General features: G+C 42.5%; 1 protein-coding gene across 3 annotated transcripts in view; it reads right to left on the reverse strand.

Moving 5' to 3' along the window:
• Positions 1-11,794: 11,794 nt before the first annotated feature.
• The window catches only part of tspan33a (tetraspanin 33a), a 43,341-nt gene continuing 33,413 nt past the window's right edge, over positions 11,795-21,722 (reverse strand). For all 3 annotated transcript variants that reach the window (XM_048554352.2, XM_048554351.2, XM_048554350.2), the window contains 4 exons: positions 19,410-19,505; positions 17,959-18,084; positions 15,177-15,338; positions 11,795-12,894 (listed from right to left, as the gene is read on the reverse strand). In XM_048554352.2, the coding sequence (XP_048410309.1) occupies positions 12,793-12,894; positions 15,177-15,338; positions 17,959-18,084; positions 19,410-19,505 (486 nt within the window). In that variant the 3' untranslated portion in view covers positions 11,795-12,792. The remainder of the gene's footprint in view (positions 12,895-15,176; positions 15,339-17,958; positions 18,085-19,409; positions 19,506-21,722) is intronic.

The following is a 21,722-nucleotide window of genomic DNA, read 5'->3' on the forward strand; positions in this document are numbered from 1 at the left end:
ACTCTGTTATCTTGGATTGTCCAGCATCTGCAGTTCCCATTATCTCTGATTATGTCATTACAGTTTGGAGGATCTTGCTGTGCAACAAATGGGCTACTACATCATCCTACATTGAGTACACATCACAAAGTACCAAATTGGCTGTAAACACTTGCATGTCTTGAAAATGTGTGAAAAGCACTTGATGTGAAGGCTTTCTCTGGTCATTCTCATACGTTCCTTGCGAGGACAGTCCATGAAGAGAGGACTGGACCTGAATATGATGCTACCTCCATCTGGGAAAGAACAACAATCTCTATCCAAACAAGAAGATTGGTCTTGTGGCAAGTGAACTGGGATTTGTCTGGTTCCCATTGGCTGCCGTTAAGTGGAGAAGACAAAGAGAAATATATTCTGCAACGGATTTGTCAGAAATGTTAGAAGTTATAACTAGAGCATGTCCTTTCAAATTCTTTTATTATCCGATCACTGCAGTGCCTCACTGGTCTCTCAACTATAATGTTCCAGTGTTGTGTCCAAATACTGCCTGTCAGTGTCCTGCCATGCAGTGTTCTTCTGTGCATCACCCCAGCTTCTGTGTCCCTTCGTACAATGTACATCAGTTACTTGCCCTCAGTGCAGCGTTCCTCCATGCAGTATCTCAGTTGTGCCTCTCATGTACTCACATAGCAGTGTTTAACTGTGCAGTGATCCTAACAGATACTGTCTCGCAGTAGTATCATTCCATGTGTAGCCCTACAGTATAGTGTACCTGTGCACACCACCCTGTAGCACAGTGTCTCTCCAGGAACTACCCTACTCTGTGTCCCTTCTTACATTGTTTCTCTGCAATCCTTCTGCTATGTCCCTCCACATGTTACCATTCTGCTCTGTGTCCTTCAGTGCAGGTTTCCTTACTGTTGTGACCTACAAATGCTACTGTATTGATTTGAGCATTGTGTTTTCAATCATACATTAGAAATGAAATAAAGGAAGGACAGTCAGCAGAGAGATGTATGAAGATCCAGTTAGACCAGAGATTCACCAGTGTGCAGAATTTGTACTCTGGTTAAGTCAACATTCATATATATCAAAAATCGAGCGAGCAGAGTGCATTTCCTGTAAACATCACACCCACATCATGTAACATTTGTTAACTGCATATTTTCTATCACATTCTCCATGTCACACTCCTACAGTCACACTTTATTGGTGGTGCCCAGGTGGCACAAAATATTACACTCAGCAGAATATCAGCATATGCTGGCGAGGCAGAATTAATGTCAATGTTTTCTGTGAAGGGGCAGAATTATCAGTGTACACTGAGGAAGGACAGATTTAATATCAGTTTGTAATAAGAGGGGGGACCAAATGATGTGTTCATGGTGTTTCACATTGATAACTGCTCACTGTTCCAACAATTCAAGCTTATTCAACAGAGAGAAGTGAGCATTAGGTGGCAATACAGCACAGGATGCTGGAGTTAGAACAATGATATTCATTACAAATGCCATGCAAATGGTGGCTGATCCACTTGTGGCCTACAGTCTCCTCTCACTGTTGAAGAATTAAGACGTCCATCTGTTCCCCGCCCTAGGAAACAGTATTTTAGTCTAAACAGAGAGTGTAAAATAAGGAAATAACATCTAGGAGGAAATATGCTGACCTGTCTGGGACTCAGCCACATGTGGAAGTGGACCAGGATCAATCCATGGTCTGCAATGAGCTACCCAATGCCAGAAGAGAGAGTAGGGCTATACAATGGCATAAAAATCATTGATAGTATATTGACACATCACACCTACTTTTCATTTCCACAGACCGCCACTGCCCTAATGCTGTTCTAAAGAAGAGTCATTGGTTGTAAGACATTAACATTGCCCCTCTCTCTACAGATGCTGCCAGACCTGCTGAATTTTTCCAGCACTTTCTGTTTTTATTCCAGTTGCTGCTCCTGCTTATCATGGCTGTTTAAGAAAACTATTGGCAGTGTTCTGCTGCATGACAGTGAGTGTAGCAAGTAAGCAGATGTATCTAAAGTGCAGACAGCCTTATGATTCATTTACAACTAAATTTGAAATGTACAGGCCAATTGTCACTTTAAATGAATTCTTAATCTTATACAATTCTGGAATCATCTCACAAAAATGTTACAGGAGATGTAAAATAACTTACAAAAATGAGACCAGAACTGAGAGATTAGAACTATCAGGCAAGAGGAACATCTTGAGGAGTTTTTGACAAACAAGTGAACATTTGGGGGCAACCTGAAAGAAGTCCTCAAAATTACGAAGTGTTTCAATAGGCAGATTTGGAGACGTTTCCAATTGTGGGGCAAGTCAAAACGAGTTACCCTTTTACACTGATATCCAAGGAGAATTTCACCACCACCACCTCCAAAAAAAATCAATAAATATTCCAACTGCCAATGGCTGCTCAGGAACTTCCTCCTAAAGGTTCCTCAAAACAGAAATGCACAGAACTCAGGTGGTTCAACAGTAGGGTATCCCCAACCCCTTGCTTCTGTCTAAGACCAAACAACATGTTGCTTCTTCTAGTTTAAGTTGGTACAGTAAAGAGTACATTAAGTATTCGAGGTTGGGCCAGTGTCTGTAGTATTCAAATCCTGGTAGGAACCCAATACCTTAAGAAGAAGAAAATAGAATTACACAGAATTAGAGCATAGAAAGGGTCCATTCCAGCCAACTGGTACACGCTTGTATTTATACTCCACGAGTGCCCTTCCTCCCTAATTCAATTAACCAAGCAACATTGAGTTTCATTCCTTCTGACATGTGTTCATTTAGTTTCCCCTTAAATCCATAGAACTATTTACAACTACTGCTTGTAGCAGCAGGTTCTACATTCTCATCACTCTCTGAGGAAAGAAGTTTCTTCTGCAACCCATTCTGGATTTGTTCGTGAACATCTTATATGTCTGCCTCCAAGTTTTTGTTTATCCTATGTTTTTAAATATTGTCTCTGCACCTACTGAAATTGAATCCGGTGATAATTTAAAGATTTCTGTCAGGTCACGTCTCAGCCTTCTAATTTCTACAGAAAAGAGCCCAATCTGTTTAGTCTGTTCTGAGCATTGTCATGTCTCTGGTATCATCCTTGTAAATTAGTTTTACACTTTCTGCGGTACTTCCTGTGCCATTTCTGAAACATGAAGACAAAAACTGTAGAAGATAATTGAATCATTAAAAGTAGAGAGCAATTGGCCCACACATTTCAAACTTAACACTAAATGCCTTACAATGCATCTCCAGTAATTAACCTTAGTTTCAGAGGACACTGCTGCAAGTTCTCTTCAGCTGCCCTTATTAATAAGTGGGAGCTGCAACCTCCTGAATTACTTACATAATTCCACAGTTATGTCTATCCACTTTCTCCACATTGAAGATAAGCTGACAATTCAAAACCAGCTCCTCAAAATAATTCAACTTAACTAAATGTCAACCCCATTGTCTCAAAGTCTTACAAATCAAAACACTGGGAATGAAATTCATGAGTTGCTATATTTTCCAACAAGCATATTCAAAAATTTGCATTTGGTTTATAAACTTCATAATGACATATTTAATCTTTTAACAAGTTAGAGCTCTTTACAAAAACTATATTATCATATTTGAAAATGTTTTACAAAAACCCTACCTGTTATCTCAGCAAACATTAAAGAATGATCCAGCTTCCTGCAATAGATATTTAATAGAAAGCTAGTTGGTCCATTTATTGCGCTGTAGAATCAATTGCATTGCCTTGTAATTTTTCAAATCAAGTTTCATCCAATTGTTTCTTACATTCCCTCCCCTTGAAGTTTAGGACCTTTAGCAAGGCTAACAGTTGAACTGTTTTTTCATCCGAGGAACCCATCATGATATGGGCCAAATGCAGGCAAATAGAACTAGGTTAGTTTGGGAAACTTGGTCGGCATGGATGAGCTGGACCAAAGGGTCTGCTTCTGTGCTGTATGACTCTCTGACTCTATGATTCAGTCAGCTATTTAACCAGGAAGGGCATTAGAGATTAACCAAATCTTGTTTCATCCCAATTTCCATTCACATACTCTATGCTGTATGCCTTATCCCATTAGAGATAATCAGATTGCAATGCAAGAGCAGAACCTGTGTTTGAGTTTTCCTCTCCGTAAATCAATAGTCAATGAAGGCAACTGTGGTGCTTTACATTGCCCATCCAGACCCAACAAACTGAGAAGAGGCATGAGCAGGGCCCACCTGAGCCGGACAGCTGATTGCTTTATTAACAATCTCATACATCACTGACTTGGAACCCCATACCAACTAACTTCAATGGTCACTCTCTCTTTCTTGAGCCTCATATGCAGTCACCATCACTATCCTCTGTCCACTAAATTTTAGCAAACAAGTTAGTCAAATCTTTGCAAAGCTATTCAGAGCATAACATTACAAAAGGCATAATTTGTTGCCCAGAATTTTGCATACATTATACAATTTGCAATTTAAGTGCTCCACTTGATTATTCATTACAGATTGAAGCATCATAAGGGGCTGAAACTAAGTTCTCACATCTCACATTTCTGTAGTAGCACACAGAAAAATCCCAAAACTTTGGACTCCCCTGCTTTTCAAGATACACTATGTTTTCCAGAAATTATGTCCCTCAGGATCAATTGACTGGAGTTAGATACCTGTCATACTTTACCACTGCAGTCAATGAAATACAGAAGCAACTCAGACTCTGCTTTGCTTCACCCTTCAGTGGGTTGCACTTTTATTATGAGTTCAAGTCCAGTCCAGAGGCATGGGCAAAAAGTCTAATCTGACACTACCAGTGCATTGTAAGTGCTACGCTATCGGAGGTGTTATACTTTGAGGAGATGTAATGTCAAGGCTTATTAGGTGAATGTAAAAGTTCCCACAGCACAATTTGGAAAGAGCCTTGGCCAAATTTTGTCCATCAAAAACTTCAATATAATGGTTTATCTGATTATGCTAAAATTGTTGTCTATGGGAGTTTGCTGTGTTTGTTTTTCCATTACATCAGTAATTACATATCAAAACTAAAAGCTGTAGAGGAATGTTCTTGGCTTGTGAAAGATGTTACATAAAATGTTTTCTTCCTCACTGAGGGAGAAATGATTACGGTGAAGAAATGAAGCTTTAATTTGAGGAAAATTTAACTGATTGGTGGAACTGGTGCTAATTTCTGATATTATTTAGGTGTTGGTCATCTGACGCATTTGGTTTTGTACCATTTCTTTGAAACAGCTATTCATGAGTCCCACTGTCATAGCCCTCAACATTTCCACATCCTTTTGACTGCATAAAATAATTCTCATTTCTCCCTTGTTTTCCTTACCGATTGTTTTATATCTTTTTCATTTTATTCATCCATGGAATGTGCATGTCACTGGCTGGGCCAGCATTTATTACTTCTCCATGTTTATCTTAAGATGATGATTGGTGACCTATCTTCTTGAATGATTACTGTCCATGGGCTGTAGGGAAATGTACAATGATGTAGGGAAGGTGTTCCAAAATTTTGATACAGTGAAACTATATGAACGGTGATATATCTCCAAGTCAGGGTGGTGAGTGGACTGGAGGGACACTTGCAGATGGTGGTGTTCCCATGTATCTTGTGCCCTTGTCCTTCCAGATAGAAGTTGTCTGGGTTTGTAAGGTGCCAAGGAGCCATGGTAAATTTCCACAGTGTATCTTGTAGACGGTACACACTGCTACTACTGAGAGTTTGTGGTGTTTGTGAATGTGGTGATAATCAAGCAGGCTGCTTTGTCCTGGGTGGTGTCCTCTTGTTTCTGATCATGGAAGCATTTTCTCTCCATCAACCTGTATAAGAAGGACAGATTGCACTGGAATTGTAAGGGGACTAGTATACTGGCAGGGAGATTTGCTAGAGCTGCTCAGGAGGATTTAAACTTTTCAAGGGTGGGGTTGGACCCAGGGATTTTGCGAGGAAAGAGAGCAGTCTGTGACTGATAGAGTTGGGAAAAAGAGTCAAACAGTCAGGGCAGGCAGGAACAATGCAGAGAATGAGGTAGGACTGACTGTTAAACTGCAGGTGTTTCAATGCAAGAGGCCTGACAGGTAAGGCAGATGAACATGGTTAGGAACATGGGACTGGGATCATAGACAATATATCTTAGAATCCCTACAGTGTGGAACAGGCCTTCGACCCAACAAGTCCACACTGATCCTCAGAGCATTCCAACCAGATCTAACCCCCAAATAACCCATCTAATCTACACATCCCTAGACACTAAAGGCAATTTAGCATGGCCAATCCACCCAGCCTGTACATCTTTGTCCTGTGGGAGGAAACTGGAGCACCTGGAGGAAACCCACACAGAAATGGGGAGAATGTGCAAATTCCACTCAGACTGTCATAGTAATCACAGAGATGTGACTCCAGGATGGACAGGACTGGCAGCTTAATATTCCAGGGTATAAATGCTTTAGGAAGGATCAAAAGAGGGCCAAGAGAGAAGGGGGAGTGGTGTTTTTGATTAGGGATAACATTGCGGTTGTATTTAGGGAGGATATTCCTGGGAATATGTCCAGGGAAGTTATTTGGATGGAACTGAAAAATAACAAAAGGGATTATCACCTCATTGGGATTGCACTATAGAACCCCTCTCCCAATAATCAGCAGGAAATTGAGAAACAAATTTATAGGGAGTTCTCAGTTATCTTTGAGAACAATAGGGTGGTTATGGTAGGGGATTTTAATTTTCCAAACACTGACTGGGACTATCAAAGTATTAAAGGTTTGGATGAAGAGGAACTTTTTAAATGTGCACAAGAAAATTTTCTGATTCAGTATCTGGATGTATCTACTAGAGAAGATGCAAAACTTGACCTAGTCATGGGAATTAAGGCAGGGCAGGTGACTGAGGTGTCAGTGGGGCAGTACTTTGGGGCTGGTGTCTATAATTCTATTATTTTTAAAATAGTGGTGGCAAAGGATGGACCAGATCTAAAAAGTTAAAATTCTAAATTTGAGGAAGGCCAATTTTGACTGTAGCAGGCAAGAACTTTCAAAGTTGTTTGGGGGGGGGGGGGGGGGCAAATGTTCACAGGTAAAAGGATGGCTGGAAAATGGGAAGCCTTCAAGAATGGTGGATGTGAACTATATGGACTTCAGTAAGGCATTCAAGAAGGTTCCTCATGGTAGATTGGTTAACAAGGTTAGATCACACTGAATACAGGGAGAACTGGCCATCTGATATAGAACTGGCTCGAAAGGTAGAAGACAGAGGGTGGCAGTAGAGGAGATAAAGGGAACTGCAGATGCTGGAGAATCCAAGATAACAAAGTGTGGAGCTGGATGAACACAGCAGGCCAAGCAGCTCTGAAGAAGGGTCTAGGCCCGAAACGTCAGCTTTTGTGCTCCTGAGATGCTGCTTGGCCTGCTGTGTTCATCCAGCCCCACACTTTGATAGCGTGGCAGTAGAGGGTTGCTTTTCAGACTGGAGGCCTGTGACCAGCAGTGTACCACAAGAATTGGTGCTGGGTTTACTGCTTTTTGTCATTTCTTGAAGTGATTTGAATGTGAACATGAGAAATGGTTATTAGGTTTGCAGATGACACTGAAATTGGAGGTACAGTGGACAGTGAAGTAGGTTACCTCAGAGTACAATGGGATCTTAGTCTCTTGGCCCAATGGGCTGAGGAGTGGCAGATGGAGTTTAATTTAGATAAATGTGAGGTGCTGCATTTTGGAAAGGCAAATCAGGGTAGGACTTATACACTTAATGGAAGGGCCTGGGGAGCGTTGCTGAACAAAGAGACCTTGGAGTGCTGTTCATTATTCCTTGAAAGTGGAGTTGCAGCTAGATTGGAGAGTGAAGAGGGCATTTGGTAAGTTTGCCTTTATTGGTCAGTGCACGGAGTATAGGTGTTGGGAGGTCATGTGGAGTCTCTACAGGACATTAGTTCAGCCATTTTTGGAGTATTGTGCGCAATTCTTGTCTCCCTCCTATAGGAAGGATGTTGTGAAACTAGAGAGAGTTCAGAAAAGATTGACAAGGATGTTGTCGGGGTTGGAAGGCTTCTGCTATAGGGAGAGGCTGAATAGGCTGGGGCTATTTTCCCTGAAGCATTAAGAGGCTAAGGGGTGATCAAATAAAGGTTTATAAAATCATGAGGGGGCATGGATAGAGTAAATAGACAAGGTCTTTTCCTTGGGGTGGGGGAGTCCAAAACTAGAGGACATAGGTTTAAGATGAGAGGGAAAAGATGTAAAGGGGATCTAAGGGGGCACCTTTTGCACATGCAGGGTGGTGCGTGTATGAAATGAGCTACCAGAAAAAGTGGTAGAGGCTGGCATAATTATAACATTTAAAAGGCATCTGGATTTAAAAAGAGCTTAGAGGGATATGGGCCAAATGCTGGCAAATGGGACTAGATTTATATAGGATATCTGGTTGACATGGAAGAGTTGGACTGAAAGGTCTATTTCTCTGCTGTATATCTCAAATGACTGTAATTTGTTAGCTCATCTCATGATTTTGAACACACTTATTAAATCTCCCCACAAGTTTGTTTTCGAAGGCGAGCAGTGTCAATTGCAGAAGTTTCTTGTTGTTTATTGCTGATACTAATCTAGCAAATCTCCTCCACAACCCTCAAGCCTTGATAAAATTCCTGTGATACTCAATACAGTGTTTACAAAGGTTTAGAAATATTCCTAAACTAAGCCGGATTCACTCATTACCTGCAAAACATTTCCCTAAATGATACAGTACCGGTCAGGGTACAGAGAGAGAGAGAGCGAGAGAGCGCGTGAGAGAGAGAGGAGGTGATTAGTGCTGGTACACCCCGAGGGTCAACATTGGGTGAGGGGAAATTCCTTTGTGGTAACCTCAGCTGGTGCAGGAATTGAACCAGCACTGGTGATATTACTGTCCGCATTGTGAACTAGCCACCAAGCCCGCTGGGCTAACTAATCCCCACATCACTCAGGATATAAAACAAAGATGTACATGGTAGTAAGATAACAAAGTGTGGAGCTGGATGAACACAGCAGGCCAAGCAGCAGCCTAGAAGCACAAAAGCTGACATTTCAGGCCTAGACCCTTCAGCATTAAAGGGTCTAGGCCCGAAACGTCAGCTTTTGTGCTCCTGAGATGCTGCTTGGCCTGCTGTGTTCATCCAGCCCCACACTTTGTTATCTCGGATTCTCCAGCTTCTGCAGTTTCTATTATCTCTGTACATGGTAGTGCTGCCTCCCTCATGGTCTCGTGACAGCTCTGTGCAGATTGGGACTGATCTCACTGTCCTGTGGGAGCAGGGAGTAACCAAAAAACAGAAGCAGAAGTAGGCCATTTAGCCCAATTGGCCCATTCCATCTGCGAGATCATGCCTAATCTGATAATCTCCAGAACACTTGATTTCCTTAATGATTACAAACTCATGTATCTCAGCCTTGAATATATGTGTCTTCTGGGGTGAAAATGTCCTTGGGGTGGGGAGAATCCTGATGTGCCTAAATGGGCTACTCCTTACTTTGAGGTTATGCCCCAGATCCTAGACTCTCCCACTAAAGGAAATAACCAGCCCTCATCTGCTCTGCTAAGCCACATAAGAATGTTATTTGCTTCAAAAGAGGTCTTCCCTCATTATCCTAGACTGCAGTCAGTACAAGCCCAATCTATTCAACTTTACATCATAAAAAGTTCCATCCACCTCAGGATCAACCTAGTCTACCCTCTCTGGGCTGCCTCCACGGCCAGTGCATCATCCCCTAGATGGAGGGGTCTAAAACTATTCACAGCATTCCAGTTGTGGTCTGAACAATATCTTGCATAGTTTTAGCAAGACTTGGCTATTTTTAAACTCCTTTTCCTTTGAAATACCCAACACTCCATTTGCCTTCCCTCTCACCCACTGAATTTGGACTGTAGTTTTATGTGATTCGCGGACGAGGACACCCAAATCCCTATGCTGCAGCCTTTCCCAATTTAAATCATTATCAGCTCTGTCCTCTTCTGTCCAGAGTGCATAACCTCACATTTTCCATTATTATATTTCCTATTTGCCATCATTGCCTCAGATTCTGTACCCACCACTGTGTGTATACACGTGCCCATGTGGGGAAGAAAAAGAAACAAACTGAAGACAGCATGAGGGAGTGCACAAACTCCTGCCCCTTATCACTAGCAAGTACATTTTGAATACTGTGCTCAGGTGAGGACTATCTCAGTCAACTGGCCTCATTTTTGATAGGAGCTTCAGCGTGGTGATTGCACCCTACTTGCTACCTCACTGGGAAGGGCTCAGGGACACTCCATATTGGACTCTCACAGCAGAACATCTTTGCTGCTGTCAAGGCCCCTCAGTCATTTATTAGGGTGCAGTTAAAAATGGCAGGCAGAAATAACTGTGGAATAGTTCCATCCCCTCCCAATTTCACCCCCTCCAAGCATCTGATTCTTCAGTAAAAGGGAGAGATGGGTGGGACTGGGAAACAAAGAAAAGACGAAAAAGTTTCCAGGCAGGAAACTGAGCCAAAGCTGACAGTGAAAACTGATGCATCAGGCTGCTGCTGGGAGTGCCTCTTGTTGGCAAGAAGTTCAGACCACACACACAGGCTCTCCACCCCTGAGTGTGTGCAGCATTGCAGGCCCTGCACACACAAACAGGCTCACTTTCTGTCTAATTGCCAGTTCATCTCCTGTGGTACGAATTGCTCACAGATTATTCCAAACAAGTTCTTGTTAAAATCATTTTGCAGGGCCCTGAACAGTTTGTGTGACGGATGGAGGAAGGCAAACAAATAAACAAAAAGTTGTGTTTTGAAATGGCTGGGGTAGAAAGAGGGACTCAAACCTATGATCTTTGACTCCTAGAGATAATGGGAACTGCAGATGCTGGAGAATTCCAAGATAATAAAATGTGAGGCTGGATGAACACAGCAGGCCAAGCAGCATCTCAGGAGCACAAAAGCTGATGTTTCGGGCCTAGACCCTTCATCAGATGAAGGGTCTAGGCCTGAAACATCAGCTTTTGTGCTCCCGAGATGCTGCTTGGCCTGCTGTGTTCATCCAGCCTCACATTTTATTATCTTTGACTCCTAGCTTGGTTTACTTTCATTCACATCAACCTAACTGTTCTTGCCATTACTACCATTCCAGGGGTGAAAAAAAAAACTCGATTTTGGGAAAACTATGATAAGTCCTCGAACAATTTAAGGAGAGGTCGAATCATTCAGTGAGCAGTTGACAGGGACTTTAATGGGGAAAAAAAGGGCGGATCAGCACTTCTCTGGGGTTAACTCCATAGCTTGCAAGAGTTCTCCTGCATGGTATATATTGACCTCCTTAATAAACCCAAAAATCCCTTAATCATAAAAGGAAAGGTTATAGCTGGCTACCTGAGGCAAACCAATGTCTGAAGTTTCCACCCCCATTTTCCTTCACCTCTCTGTTTTTTTTTAGAAACCTCTCTCTGCCACTCCAGGCTGGCCAACCTTTTGATACCTCCTTATAAGTGGGTCCAGTGAACCTGGCAGGCCTTTTGGCTACACTTGAAGCACAGTGTAGGATTTGATCTTTCCATCTGTCCTCTTTAGCCAGAAATTGCGTGCCTGAGATTAGGAACTTTTGGCTCAGGGAACTGCAGCTGCGAAGGCAGAATCTGAGAAGTGAAGCATGTTATTGAGCTAACTCTGTCATTGTACCATCTGGGAGGACAAATGCCACCCCCTTGCTGCATCATTTGTACAAATTAACCAAAAATAAATATTTAAAGTACTTCAACACAAACAAATTATAAATTTTATTAAAAGCCAAAAGTATTATATTTAGCAAAAAATTAAATTAATAATTGAACATCAGCATTATCCACACAACACCCCCGCCCCCAAAACATCTCTCTCTCTCACTCACACACACACACACACACACACACACGCGCAATTGGAAAAGTCACATCATTGTAACGTCCATTTCAATACACTAACACCATAAGTCAGGAAGTATCTTCCGTCTTTCAGTGCTAGATTTAGGTTCACAACCAAGTAAGCACTTCAACAATTTTGAATGCCTTCCAACCAATAGATATTTGAGAGGCACTGAATTCTCCCCAGATTGTCCTTCTGAGAGAGACAATGTGTAAGAGATAACAGTAGGATGGCAACACAAGACTGACAGATTAACAGTAACATACAGGAGCAGAGTAGAAGTGCATGATGAGGCACAGAGATTTAACAAATAGCCACAAACAATTAGCACAGCTTCCCAGAAACAGACGAATAAATCCCTTAAAAGGCAAGTGCAAGATCACAATGAAAAAAGGATGAGCAAGCTGCCCAGTATCAACGATGTGTACAGGATGCTGGAGTTCTGAAGGGTCACTGGACCCGAAACATTAACTCTGATTACTCGAAACAGATGCTGCCTGACCAGTTGAGACTTTCCAGCAATTTCTGTTTTTGTTTCTGACTTTCAGCATCTGTAGTTCTTTTGGTTTTTTATACAGGCTGCTGTTCAATATAACCGTAATATAATGGGACATCTACTGTAGATATTTACAACACAATAGATGTTAGATATGACAGTATTAACCCAGATAAGGATTAATTTAAAACAGTTCCTGTGATCAGTGTGTACAACAAATTAAAAGTTAACTGGTTTCTATCCATCCTTGTCGACCACAGTCTTTTGAGGAAACAACTAACGCACTTCAGAGTTCAATTGCTCTTCATGTATGCGGCTTGTAAAATGGTTCTAAGAGAACAATGCCCTGCCTCTGATGTGAGAATAGCTGTGGATTGGGCAGAGAAGGGGTGTTGCTGAGCAGAGAAGGATCAATACCATGGGTCTGCTCGGTGCTGGCTGTTGTACTTCTGGAGTTCAATCTGATCTTTGATCTGGTTGATGAGGATCTGAGAGAGAAGAATTCCAACCAGCTGGAGATGGCAGTCGAAGGAAGAAGTAGAAACAAAAAAAAACAAATGAAGAGAGACTCACAGTTTTCTTAAAGGAACAGTTCTCTGCAGCTAATAATATTCACATATTTGCTCATTAGTTACCCATATTCTTTTAGTATCATCTTGTTTACAGTGGTAGTTCAGTGCAACACTCTCACCAGAATGTCAGAAGGTTATGAGCTGAATGTCCATTCCATTAAATTGGGCACATTATCTAAACCAACACTGAGGAGGCACTGCAGAGGTTGCACATTCTGATGAGACATTAGGGGCTGTAGTTTCAGAAAGACGTTAAAGATCCTATTGCAACTGTGTTCATGCTGGTACACTGGCCAATATTTATCTCTCAAGTAAGGCCTAAACACTTTGTCAGGTCATTACCTTTTATTATCAGTCCCTTCCTGCACGCAAATCAGCTAACAATTTTCTCACATTACACCAGTGTCTACATTTTAATAGCCCTCCTGTACTTCATTAGCCTTTGGACTTGCTGGTAGTGTGAAAAACATGTTATAAATGCAAGATTGTCCCTTATTAAAAGGGGCACTGCTGCCTTTAAGATTGTCTGGTGGAAAACCATCACTGTTGACCATTTCACTCAATCACAAGTGGAAGCAGCCTCTTCATCTGTACACAGGAGACCATCACTGTAGGAGAGAAATATCCTGGTTTGTGCCTCCTTCTACCATGTGGAAGCACTGTTACTGAATGCATTCCCTACCTCCCTCCTACAATCATCAGCGTTTAGCCAGACTTTTCTCTAGCTTCAATTCTCCTTTAAAAGGCCAACATTGTGTCAGGGGCATTTTTCACTGGTCCTCATACTCTGGTGGGGGTCCACTGGATGCTATTCAACTGCAGGAAGCAACACTGCTTCAGACAGTGCACATCCAGAACAAACACTGGACAGGAAGCAGCTGATTTCAGCATCTGGGAGGCACACCAAGAGTGGTCTCAGCAAAGACAACACAAGCAGGAAATATAGGGTGAACACCACTGGATCTCTCCTTCCGATTACAATCCAATCACTTGGAGGGTCATCTCTCTTTTTCTTGCAGAACTCATCGTCAAGGTTCACAGGGAGATGCACAGGATAGTTGATGGACTTTCTTGTGGGCGGGGGAGCACCTGGATGGGCATAGCAGGGATTTTGTGGAACGACAAAGATAGCACGTCAGAAAAATATTGGGGCCACAACAGATAAATTCTGAGGATAGGCTGTATAGATTATACTAGTTCCAAAGTGAAGTAGTGCCAAAGTGAGCATAGGCCCCTTAGAGAATGAAGCTGGGAACTAATAATGTCAAACCCTAAAATTGTAGAAACAAGTTGAATAAATGCTTTGCATCAGTCTTCACTGTAGAAGACAGTAACACTATTCCAAAATTACTAAATAATCAAAAGGTCAAAGGGAGCAGAGAAAATAAATACAATAACTATTACTAACAAGAAAGTGCTAAGGAAACAAATGAGGCTAAAAACAACGCAATCTTATTGAAACATGCAAGATTTTTAGGGGACTTGATGGGATAAACGTGGAGAAGCTGTTTCATCTTGTGGGAGTTTGGGACTACGGGACATCATCTCAGAATAAGGGGCTGCACATTTAAGGCACAGATGAGGAGGAATTTCTTCTCTAAGAAGATGGTGTATCTGCAGAATTCTTATGCAGTGGGCTGTCAAGGTTGGGTTGTTAAGTACATTCAAGGCTGAGATAGACAGATTTTGAAGTCAGCAAGGGAATTAAGGGCCAAAGAGAAAATGCAGGAAAGTGGAGTTGAGGATTATCAGATTAGTCATGATCTCAGTGAATGGTGGAGCAAATTCAATGGCCTGAATTAATTCAGTGCCTTTGTTTTGTAGTCTTCTTTCAGCATAAAAAGGTCAAGGACGATCCAAATCGAGAAACTGAAGATTAGAGGATTTGATAGAGAAATTAATTTCCTTTGGTGGGGGAGTGCAGAACAAGGGGTCATAAGTTCAAAGCCAGGGTAAGATCATTCAGGGGCAGTGCCAGGATAGATCTCTTCAATCAAAGGCTGGTGGCATTCTACATGCACCCACACTCCCCAACCCCCAGTGCAAACCCCTGACCCCTTAAATTTGGGGGTGAGTCAACTGAAAAGCTGCAATGAATGTGTTTTTGATAGGCAAGGGTAACTAATAGATACAAATCAACCATGATCCAAACAAATGGTGGAGCAGGTTTGAAAAGATGGATGCCTCCTATGGAGGTGGTGTTGAGTGGGTGTGACACTGACCTGTGGGATGGCAAAGCCCAAGGCTACCCCTCCCAACAGGAAGAGGTTGCTATGGATCCAGTTGACTAGTTTGTCGATGCACCCATTGGTGTAGATGTAATCTTTCGCTGCCAAGTAGTCCAGGTCCTGCATCCCATGGCCGCACATAGTGTTGATCACTTTCTGCATTGGAAGAACACAGGGGTCAGAGATGGCAAGTACACTGTGGCAGAGAAGCAGTCGTATTTGGCTTACTCATATTTCCATAACTCCCGTTAAGATAGATACACTGCTGACATTAGAGAACTTACACTCGACGTTGTCTCTATTTTGTAAGCAGTTTTATTCCCCCATTTTCTCCACTCAAAGAAAAACACCCCCACCTATCTAGTCCTTCTTCATCGTTGAAACATTCCAGCCCAGGCAATATCTGGTGAATCCCTTCAGCACTCTCTCTAGGGCAGTCATATCCCTCCTGTAGTGTGGTGACCAGAACTGCACACAGTTCCTCTGAATTTCATGTAAATTTTGCCCAAATTTGAAATATCTTTCCTAAAGTGAACGTCCACACCAGATGATGTCTGATCACCCATGCAGTCTCAAAACAAACCTTCCACGTTAGGCAGGGGTTCACTTGCACATCAGTCAACATGGTTGACTGCATCCGCTGCTCCCGACGTGGTCTCCTCTACATCGGTGAGACCAAGTAAAGACTCAGAGACCATTTTGTAGAGCACCTGTGCTCTGTTCACGACAAGTGGCAAACACCTTCCAGTCACAAAACACTTCAACTCCCCCTCCCACTCCCTGGGTGACATGTCCACCCTGGGCCTCCTCCAGTGTCACAATGACGCCACTCACAAACTGGAGGAGCAGCACCTCCTGTTCTGCCTCAAATCTACTGCCCAATTGCCTAAATGTGGATTTTACCAGTTTCAAAATCGCCCTGCCCCCGGCCTCATCCCATGACCAACCCTTCCTCTCATCCCTGCCTCCTTGACCTGACACAACCTGTCCATCTTCTCTCCCACCTATCCGCTCCTTCCACCTCACTGACCGATCCCCACCACTCGCCACCTGCACTCACTTATCACCATCCCACCTACCTTTCCCAGCCCCACCCCTCCCCCTCTATTTATTTCTAGGCTCCCTTACCGCACCCCATTTCTGAAGAACGGTCCCAACCCAAAATGTTAACTTTCCTGCTCCTCTGATGCTGCCTGGCCTGCTCTGTTCCTCTAGCTCCACTCAGTGTTATCCTTGGTTTGTCCAAACTTGTTGGTCAACTCCTTGCTCTGGGAGACCTCAACTGAATGTTTGCAGGCTGGCACATTCCAAGGCCCAGGACTACATGCTGAGGGACACATGAAAGCTTGAGGCAGCTGTCGCCAAGGTGCAGTGAGGTGGGGAGTAAAAAAACCACCAAGGTCTTTCAGCTGAAGTTAAATGGGGGTCTGTTCAGTTACCGGACCCTCCCCATGCCTCAAATATATGTAAATATAGTCTTGTGCAAGTAAGAAATGCCATTGGTTTGTTTGCTGGATTGATCCAAACTTCAAATGTTTGTTTCTTCACTTGCTACTATACAGAACCGAACTGCTTTCCTGCCTATGTATGCATATAAACGATATTTTTAGGAATAAAGTATATTTTTGAAATAACAAAAAGACAGTAGGTCACATTTTTCCAGGCGATGTCTAATCACCTATTTGATTCTTCCTGTCCTGTAAAAACTCTGACTACAACAGTCAAAGCTTCAGTTGTATGGAGAGACTGAAAACATTGTGGTTATTCTCCTTGGGGCAGAGGAGCTTTAAAGATATTCTTTACTGTACCATTAATTAGACATGATAGTTTATGGTGCCTGTGGAGAATGGACACATTAAAAGTGGACTGAATGGATGCAATATCAGAATGCTGATGAACTTGTACGCATATCACTGACAATTGACAGTAAATAGGAAGGGAGAGAGGCAAAATTTCCTGATACGGGATATTGGAAGCAGGAATTCATCGTGTTCATCATTGAACAAACTTTACCATGCTAGAGCTTGTGATTGTAGTTGTTGACAGAATCTTCTTCCAGTCTGTACTATCAGAGATAAGCTCTGTAATTCATTAACGCATGAGAATCTGAGTAAAGCAGAGCTGCTGATCTTGGCCAACAAACAAGAATGTTGGAGTGTAGCTGAAATTCTTCAGTGCCTTAAATTGACCTTATTAAAAGATCATCAATGGCATATTCAAACTTGCTGCGCTCTAACAGGACAAGGGTTAGAATGAATGACATCAAATATCAAGTTCAAATAACCTCCAAAAGGAGGATGCATGGACAATCGCTGTTTCTACATTGTATATCTCTTCCAATGGTAACAGCTCCATGCTCATTTTGTTATTGGTGTTTATATTCAGACCGAGTGAAGCTTACGGCTTTGAAGAAGTAAGTGTAATCACAGATGAAATGCTCTAATGATCTTTGTTTAAAGTAAAACCACTGCATTGTTAAGTGGGATGAGGAAGGGAGCAATGTGGAGGGGTGAACCTAACCAACTCTGACTGAGAGTAGTCGGTGGAAAGCATCCATTATAATATTAGGGTCGGATACAAGTACTACATTTAATCCTTAATAAACTTGCCAACATTCTTTGTGTGACTGGCTGAAGGATCTTTCTCACTTTCTTTTTCAGGTTTCCAGCATTTGCAGTATTTTGTTCTTACTCTTTGACTGAGTGTTTGTATGATTATTAATGCAGGAAGAGGACTGCAGCCTGTGTATCAGTATTCATCAGAATCAGGCACTTACCTCCTTGGAGCGCAGGCAGCACGAATAGGGGACAGAGCAGCGTTCCCGACTAGGGTTCTCTACTGTGCAGTTGAAGTACATATTGTGGCTCCAGTCCTTGTATGAGATTCCTCCACAACAGCTGAACTGAGGCACCAAAAGTAGGGATTACAGCAGCAAAAGGAAAACAAACAGATTAATGCCTTTTGCTCTTAGTGTTGGGTTGCATGTGCTTTTCCCCAACCTCCTCCCCTGAAAGTGTCCATCGTCAGTGGGGTTTGTGTCAATTCGTGCTTGCTTCCCACCCTTTACACTCCTCCTAGAGAGTAATTCAGGCATCTTTTCTGAAAGGTGGCATCTCTGACAGTGCAGTATTCTATTGTTACTGCAGTGGATTATCAGCCTAGATTATCTGCCAAGAATCTGCAGTGGGATCAGTGTCCCATCATCTTGATTTGATTTCAGTCATTGTTGCTGGATCAAAATTTTGAAAACCCCTCTCTTACAGAATACATGCATCTTTATATCAAGGGCTTCTGTGGCTCAAGAAGGTAGTCACCATTACATAGCCAGTCACAATTAGGGATGGGAACTAAAATGCCAACTTTGCTGGTGGCACCCATATCTAAGGATTTTCTTTATGAAAAAAAAAGCAGGTGAATTGACTTTTAATGAATAAGGAAGAAAAGCATCAGACCCCAATATAAATAGTGGATAACAAAGTTAGAAGATTGGTATAACACTACGAAAAACTACAAAGGAGATAAATGGAACGGGCTGATAGTGTTCCATTTTGCATTTTGGAAACAAAATAGGGAAACAAACAGTATTCTGGTGTAGAAGGACCTTGGATGTGCAGATACACAGGCTATTAATGTGGGATTATGGGGATAGGGTAGGGGCTTGGTCTGGGTGGGATGCTCTTTGGAGCATTAGTGCAAAGTTGACGGGCTGAATGGCCTATTTCCATACTGTAGGGATTCTACAATTCATATTAAAACGGAGATAAAGGGCAGAAAATTCCAAATCAAATTCTCTGTTATGCCTACAGGCTGAGAATGTCAAATTAACTGACTGGAGGTTCACATTGAGAAATGCAAAGGTAATCAATCCATTCTTCACAAAGCTTACATTATATTCCAATTTTTAAGATTATTTCTGCAGGTTAAAATCTAAAATGGAAAGACTAAATGAATGATTGTTTCAACAAATCATTTTTACATTTTAAATTACTTCATCACCTCCAAGCGAAGATACGTTTCTCTTTGGAAGGCTTCAATAGTACAAACATCAAATGCTTCAGCACTTTTTATGGCAATGATATTTTGCAACATACGATAAGAAGCAACTCAGTGCAAAGGGAGGGGTAAGAGAGGAAGCTTGTAAGAAGAAATTGGAGTGTGAACGACATGATGAGACTGATCAGATTAAAGGCTATTTAATGGAGAGTTTGTGACCATGTGGCACTGTACCTCCTTCTGTCCATAGTCGATGAGGTTTTGGAGGTCTAGGTCATCTCGATAGTGTACTATTGCACTGTCGATGATCTCACTGACCTTTGATCGGGCCTGTGTTGGAGGCAAGTGAACATTTGGGAATTAACGACAGATATAACTCCTACTTATCAAGTCAGGTTTCCCCATAACCACCTAATAAACCCAACTGGATTGCCACTTGTAGGCATGAATATACAAAATATGTAAATAGACTCTTTTCTGGGTGTACATCTTAGGAACTCACCCAATACTTTCCTACCAAGTTTAGTCTTCCATAGTCGTTATCTGCTCAATATCTAGGAGTAGGTGAATGATGTCACAGCAAGAATGGTCTCTACTAGAGTGATGTGCTGTTCCTGTTGGATGTGGGAGATTAGAGAGAATTTCCTTGTTACGGATGATTATGCCTGCAGAAAGTGTGTTTGGTTGCAAATCCTACTGGATCGCATGGATCACTTGCAACAGCGGTTAGAGGCAGTGAGGAATTTACAGCAGCTAGGGGATGTGATGGATGGCAGTTGCAGGGAGGGAGATAAACTGAAGATAGTCAGGTTGCTGGGTGACCTCCAGGAAAGGTAGGAGAGGGAGGCAGATAGTGCAAGAGTCTCCTGTGGCTATCACCATCTCAAACAAATATGCTGTTTTGGAAAATATAGGGGGTGAGGGATTCTCAGGGCAATGTAGCACCATCAGCGAGGTTTCTGGTACTGAGACTAGCTCTAGTGTAACGAGAGGTATGCCAAGTTCCAAGAGATCGATTGTGATAGGGGTGTCTCTAGTTAGAGGCACAGACAGACGATTCCACAGCTAACAGCGCGACATCAGAATAGTGTGCTGCCTCCCTGCAGCCAGCAAAGATATCTCTGAGAAGGTGCAGAATATTGTTAAAGGGGAGAGGGACCAGCAGGAGGCTGTTGTACACATGGAACTAATGACGTAGAAAATGAAAAGGACAAGATTCCGAGGACAGAATATAGGAAGTTAGGTCGGAATTTGAAAAGTACATCCTTGAGGATAGTAATATCTGGATTATTCCCAGTGCCACGAGCTGGTGAGGGTAGGAATAGGAGGATAGAGCAGATGAATACGTGGCTGTGAAGCTGGTGCAGGGGAGAAGGAGTCACATTTTTGGATCATTGGAATGTCTTCTGGGGTAGAATTGACGTGTATAGGGATGATGGATTGCACCGGAATTCAACGGGGATTAATTTGAGGGATGGGGTGGGTGGGGGGGGGGGGGGGGGGGGGAGCCCAGGGATTTAGTGAGGAAAGCGATCAGTCTGAGAGTGGTACAGTTAGAAAAGGAGTAAGGAATAAGGAGGAAGTCAAACAGACAGGCCGGCAGGAGCAAACAAACTGAAGAACAAGGTGGAACTAATAAATTAAACTGCAGGTATTTTGATGCAAGAGGCCTAACTGGTTAGTCAGGTGAACTCAAGGCATTGTTAGGAACATGGGACTGGGATGTGATAGCAATTATAGAGAAGTGGCTCAGGGATGGGCAGGATTGGCAGCTTAATGTTCCAGGAAGGATAGAAAGGGGGAGGGGGGGGTGGACAAGCAAGGAGGGGGAGTGGCATTTTTGATTAGGGATAACATTACAGCTGTATTTAGGGAAGATATTCCTGGGAATATGCCCAGGGAATTTATTTGGATGGAACTGGGAAATAAGAAAGAGGTGATCACCTTATGGAGATTGTACTGTAGACCCCACAAAGCCAGCAGGGAATTCAGAAGCAAATTTCGAAGAAGATCTCAGTTATCTGTAAGAATAATAAGGCAGTTATGGTAGGGAATTTTAACTTTCCAAACAGACCGGGACTGCCATTGTGTAAAGGGCTTGGATGGAGAGGAATTTGAGTACGCACAAGAACATTTTCTGATTCAGTATGTGGATGAACCTACTACTGAAGATGCAAAACTTGACCTACTCTTTGGAAATAAGGCAGGGCAAGTGACCGAGGTGTCAGTGGGGGAGTACTTTGGGGCTAATGACCATAATTCTGTTAGTTTTAAAATACTGATGGAAAAGGATACACTGGATCTAAAAGTTAAAGTTCTAAACTAGAGAAAGGCCAATTTTGATAGTACTAGGCAAGAACTTTTAAAAAGTTGATTGGGGGAGCCAAATATTTTTAGGTAAAGGGATGGCTAGAAAACGGAAAACCTTCAAAAAATGAGATAACGGGTGTCCAGAGTCAGTATGTTCCTGGTAAGGTGAAGGCCAAGGCTGGTAGGTGTAGGCAATGCTGGATGACTAGAGAAATCAAGGTTTTGGTCAAGAAGAAG

The sequence above is a fragment of the Stegostoma tigrinum genome, chromosome 25, assembly GCF_030684315.1.
Source record: "Stegostoma tigrinum isolate sSteTig4 chromosome 25, sSteTig4.hap1, whole genome shotgun sequence".
Lineage (NCBI taxonomy): Eukaryota > Metazoa > Chordata > Chondrichthyes > Orectolobiformes > Stegostomatidae > Stegostoma > Stegostoma tigrinum.